This window comes from Hemiscyllium ocellatum, chromosome 13, assembly GCF_020745735.1.
Source record: "Hemiscyllium ocellatum isolate sHemOce1 chromosome 13, sHemOce1.pat.X.cur, whole genome shotgun sequence".
In the NCBI taxonomy this organism is placed as follows: Eukaryota; Metazoa; Chordata; class Chondrichthyes; order Orectolobiformes; family Hemiscylliidae; genus Hemiscyllium; species Hemiscyllium ocellatum.
Window position 1 is genome coordinate 33,034,546 of NC_083413.1, and position 6,123 is coordinate 33,040,668.

At 40.4% G+C, this 6,123-nt stretch overlaps 1 protein-coding gene across 1 annotated transcript in view; it reads left to right on the forward strand.

The window, feature by feature from the left end:
* Positions 1–4,608, forward strand: part of prss56 (serine protease 56) — a 69,574-nt gene extending 64,966 nt beyond the window's left edge. The window contains exons 17-18 of the mRNA XM_060834444.1: positions 1,116–1,222; positions 4,435–4,608. Coding sequence (XP_060690427.1) covers positions 1,116–1,222; positions 4,435–4,608 — 281 coding nt within the window. The remainder of the gene's footprint in view (positions 1–1,115; positions 1,223–4,434) is intronic.
* The last annotated feature ends 1,515 nt before the right edge of the window (positions 4,609–6,123 follow it).

A 6,123-nucleotide genomic window follows, 5' to 3' on the forward strand; every position in this document is an offset into this window, starting at 1 on the left:
AAAGAGTACAATAGGTGATTGGGGTGGGGATGGAGGTGATAGGTCAGAGGGGAGGGTGGAGCGGATTAGGTGGGAAGGGAGATAGGCAGGTAGGACAGCTCATGGGGACGGTGCTGAGCTGGAAGGTTGGAACTGGGGTAAGATGGGTAAGTTTCAGCACAACCTCCCTACCTTTAAACTCCATTCCATTTGCAATAAATGTCAACATTTCATTTGCTTTCCCTAATATCAGCTAAAATTGGATGCAAGTTCTTTGTGATTCATGGGAAAGGACTCAAATCCGTCTGTTCTATTGCTTTCTGCCACCTTTCTTAATGTAAATAATATTCAGCTTCTCTATTCCTGACAATGGACATTACTTGGCATTTTCCCACAATATATTTCACCGGCCAAGTATTTGCCCACTCACTTAACCTATCTATATCCTTCAGACTATTTTGGTCATCCTCACCACTGGCCTTCCCATCTACTTATGTCATTTCCTATTCTATTTGTAAGTGATTGTGACTTCAGCACCAACCCCAGTGGCACACCACCAGTTACAAATTGTCATCCTCAAAATAGCTCTCTCATCTCAACTCTGTCTTCTATTAGTTAGCCAATCCTTTATCCATGCTAATATACTATCTACAACATTATGAACTCTTATCATATTAAGTTGCCTAATGTGTGGCATCTTATGAAGGGAGTGAAAATCTTAATGTATTAGATGTATGGTTTCTCCTTCATCCATCATTCTTGTTATCTCAAAAGAATTCCAGCAACTTTGTTAGGCATGTAACCTCTCTCATGAAGCCACATTGATTCTACTTTATCATATTGAGCATTTCTAATCATCACATTTCTAATCATCACATTCTTTATAATAGACTCTAAGATAACTAGTCTTCTTCCCTTTCTAAATAAAAGTGTTCCATTAGCAGGTTGTCAATTCTGTGTCTTTTCCAGAATATCAGGATTTCAAGGATCCTAGGATGCATCCCATAGGTCCAAGGGACTTATTAGCCTTTAACACCATTAGTTTCCCTCTCACTTTTTCACTAGAGATAATTGGTGTAGCTCTCCCATTTGAGTCAGTAACAAAGAATAATCATTTTAATTTTCTCACTGTTTAGGTTGTCAGAGCATCAATGAATCACTGTTCAATGTCAGTTTATTGATGGATGAATATAAATGGATTCTATCTATACCAACAGAGAAATTGTCAATGAGATTTCAAGAGGTATGTATCAATTTTAATGCATAAAAGCTTTCATTGACAGGATTTATACGCACAAATTAAAATTTGAAATATTCATATGAGTTTTTCCTGTTAATGTGAAATGGTAAAGAACTCCTTGAACATGGAGGGATATAAATTACAGCCTATTTTCTGCCAAATGCATGGCTCTCCATGTCTTCTCAGGGCTTACGATTTAAGCACCCATCTAAGTAAAGTGGTAGGTTTACAGTGGGTAAGCTTAATTCCTGTGACATATGTAAGGTCTTGATTAGCATTCCAGCATGATACTGTTCATCAGACATTGGTCACTTTCTCCACTGAGCCAGGTGTTCTGGGTTCAATTCCAACTCCAGAGACTGTGGTACGGAGGTACTGCTGCATTGTTGAAGGTAGCATCTTCCACAAGGGATGTCAGAGCAAGGTCCCCTCAAACAAAAATAAAAGATTCTATGATATTATTCAAAATAACAGTAAAGATGTTACATCCAATATCCTGAGCTAAACTTATTCTTCAACTAACTATAACTGATGTTATAGTCACCATTAAATTGTTAATTCTGGCACTGCCATGTGTTTAGATTGGCAGCTATGTTCTTAAATTACATCAGTAAATACACTTGAAAAGCACTTGATTGTGAAGTATTTTTGGACATCCTCTGATTTTCTATATAAAGTCTTTTCTGTTACTGGGTCTAGTGTACCTTACACACTCCATCCAGTATCAACTGAAGAGGATTCCTGCAGGTAAATTTTCATTTACATTTGTAGGGCCAAGAGCAGTATAAATGGACAGCCTGTGAACCCTACAGCAAATGAAAGCCCTCCCCAAAACCTCAACCATACCTCTCCCCTCACCTTTATCCAAGATCCAAAACGATCCTTCAACATCGACAGAAATTTACTGTATTCCCATACACGTCATCTACTGCATCCGTTGCAACCAATGTGGTCTCCTCTACTTTGGGGATTCAGGACGCCAATTTGCAGATTGCTTTAGAGAACATCTCTGGAACACCCACACCAACAATCCCACCACCCTGTAGCTAAACTCTAACTCCCCCTCCCACCCTGCCAAAAACAGGCATGTCCTAGGCCTCCTCCATTGCCAAACCCTAACCACCTGATGTTTGGAGAAAGAACGCCTCATCTTGCATCGTGACCCTCCAATCACACAGGATCAATGTGGATTTCACCACTAGATTCCCCGTTTCCCATCCCCCCACTTTATCCCAATCTCAACCTCCCCACTCAGCATCGGCCTCTTGAACCGTCCTGCCTGTCCATCTTTCTTCCGACCTATCTGCATCACCCTCCTCTCCAACTTATCACTTTCACCCCCACCTTCATCTACCTATTACATTCCCAGATATCTCTCCCCCAGCCCCACTCACCCTCCCATTTATCTCTCAGTCCCCTTGGCACACAAGCCTCATTCCTGATGAAGGGCTTATGCCCAAAATGTCAACCCTCCTGCTCCTCAAATGCTCCCTAACCTGCTGTGCTTTTCCAGCACTATGCTCTATGACATCATAGCTCTCACTCAAGAAGCTGGACACCATCTATGAAAGCCATTCTGCTTTACTTGCACCCAATCCCTCATTTAAGCATTCACCTACTCCATTACTGATGCACAATGGCCACAGTGTGTGCCATCCACAAGGTGCACTATTGCAATTCATCTCCCAAATCTATGAATTCTACCATCTATAACGTTGTGGTGGGAAAACCATAACCTACAATTTCCTTTGCAAATCACAACCCTTCATGACCTAGAAAATATGTCACCTCACCATGTCACTGGGTCAAAATCCTGGAACCCTTCCTCACAGTTCTGCATATATCAATACCTCAGACGGTAGCTGTTAAGGAAGGCAACTCATTATCACCTTCTTTAAGGAGTACAGTGGAATCTCGATTATTCAAATATTGGATTATCTGAAGGAGATCTTGAGGTCCCGTCAGAAACATTACATCAAAGACGCGTCTTTAGGTTACAGTGATTAAAAGTGCACTCAATGCTGCCAAGAACAATCCTAGATTGATGGGAGCACAGGCTCCGTCTCTAAATGACGGACCTCCCACCCTCTTTCTCTCCTCACACATTCCCTGGAATTCTACACAGGGGTGTACCCTAAACCACCCCTTCCCCAGATAATCTCTCAACATTGTCCTGTACAGGGCAATGGTGGAACCTGTCAAAATGTTGCAGTAAATTGTGCGTGTGTGTGTGTATATACACGCTATTTGCCGACTCACCTTCCAAAAGGCAGTAGTAGCAGCAGGGTCTATGTTTGACGGGTTGGGGAGCAGATGGGATTGGGGGGTGGGGTCAGTGTTGGAAAGATTTGGGGCGGGCGGGGGTGGTGTTGGACGGGGCGGGGGTGGGGTGGGGGTCGGTGTTGGAGGGGGGGCAGTCAGAGGGGCAGTGTTGGATGGGATTGGGGGCAAGGGCTCACGCGCGGTGTGCTGCTGCCTAGTCTGAACAGGGAGCAGACTTTACAGAAAACTCTGAGCCCCAGAGCAAAGGCATTGAATCGATTAACCAAATAAATCGATGATCTGAACGAAACAGTGCCAGCTCATCTCTTTTGGATAAATAGAGGTTCCTCTGTATTAGGAATGGGCAATAAATGCTGGCCTTCCTAGCTACACTCACGTCTAATGAAAAAATTAAAAGCAAACGTTGTCTAATGCAACAAAACATGTATTTAAATACTGACACATGGTGCTGTATTGTATCATGGCATCGAGTGAATTATAATTACTCTCACTGTACATTCTGTTAGTTTATATATTCATCATTTTGTCTTTCATCTCTTATAACAAGCTCAAAACAATCAAATATACTTTCCCTTATACCCACTCCTTTTCAGAGGTTACCTTCCTCTCAGATCCCTTGCTTTTTCTTCTATCAACATGATTTCTTCTTGCTCATCATCTGGCACTTTTCCATTGCCATTTGTAGCTTTTTTACGGAGTGACAAATGTGCGTGTGTACTCTCCTGTGTTATTGTTTCTCTTTTCTAGTAATTTAGCTTTGTCTGATATTTCTACAATCCTAGACTGAATTAGACACTAATCATCTGGCATAGATTCTTGTGGATAATAGATATGGTTCTCTCAGTCAATTTTATATTAATTAAATAGCGGTTGATAAATGCAATTTTTTTGCTCAATGGAACTTTACTTGTTGCATTTGTGTTCTTGTCCAGGTTCTGGTAGACATGGCTTCTAAAAATGAGAAAGGGCTGTTTAAGGCACGGGTGAAAGCTATGGTTGGAGATCGGCCTACAACCTTTAACAGTCTGATTGGATTGGAGAATGACTCCTTTTACAGAAGCATGGCATGGGTTATTGGCCAGGGCTTGGATGCTTTACGAACATAGTGCAGTGCAATGAATGGGGTATTTGCAACTCTGTTTCTCTTGTTGGGATTCTGATGTTAACACATACGCGCATGTTTCCAGTAATATGAAAAATTCAACAATGTAGGGAGAATTTACTACATTGTTTTGGTTGCAGCACCTCCACAACTTTTAGCAGTTGGAAAATGAGGAAGGAATTAAAACTTCCATGAAACATTACAAGGCCTTTCACAGAATTACTTTCAAATGCAGTGACTGCTGTGTGGTCAAAAACAATGTACCAACAGGTTTCGTATTAAATTGAAATGTTTGGATTATTTTTTCAAAGATTTTAGAACTTCTCAGTAACACAGACTCAGTTTTGGAACCTGAAGGAGTAAAGTTATTTATGCTGTTGACCAAAATTCAAAAATGGAATATCTTAAATATCTCGTTTTTGGTCCTGATAAGTTATGAAAAATGTCAACTGAAAGAAAAGCCACCATAGTCCTGCCTTCTCATTTGAGAGTGACAGCTGGTGGTGAATTTAACCTGAGGGCCATTACTTCAGGTAAGGGGAGATGTTGAGAATGAGAGTCCTTTATGATAGCTTCAGATGGTATAAGAATTAAACCTAGGCCATTAGCATCATTCTACATTGAAAGGCAGCTATCCAGCCAATTGAGCTAGTCTACCACCCAACAAAACCCATTGGGTAGCCATCAGAAGTTATTTTGCTGGAACACCAATTGTGTTCAATACAAAATACATCATCTGTACAATTATTTGTCACTACAGATATCTTGTGGGAAGAATTAAGAGAAAGGAAGAAATTAATATGTCTTCAGTATTGTTAGTTTTCCTAAAACAAGTACTATTACAAACTTGGTCACCTTGATATGAGAAACATAACTTCATTGTGTGGAGTAAATTTGTGATTAATATATTTTCCCTGCATTTGTGCTTAAAGACAAGAAATAGTGTGGAAAATAGTCGGTTAAACTTGGTGACTTCGAAGACGATAGGGGATCTTTTGTAGTATGTTTCCAAAATGGTTAATCAACCTCATTCTGTAGAATAACCCTAAGTTTTTGACAAACTTCAAATTATTGATTACAAATGGTGAAAAAAAACTACCTGCTACTTTAAATTGTAAATGCTTACAACCCACAAATTCTGACATTACTAATTTTTCAGATATTTTGGGCTATCTACATTGTACAAATATAACTTCTTGTATATTTACAGTTAGTTGATGAGGTTAATAAGTCAAAATGCATTCAAGTACAATATAGTAACGTTAATGTTGGGTTAAAAATTATTCACTTGTGTTGATCTCAGGCAGAAAAGTAGACCTTTTGGGGTGTGTTTGGAAGTTGTCTTCCTTCACCGCAGGATGGCGGACAGACACACACACACACACACACACACACACACACACACACACACACACACACACACACACACACACACACACACACACACACACACACGACGATTGAAATAGTCCATGGTCATGTTGCTTCTCCATCTGCATTTACACCTGAAAATTGCATC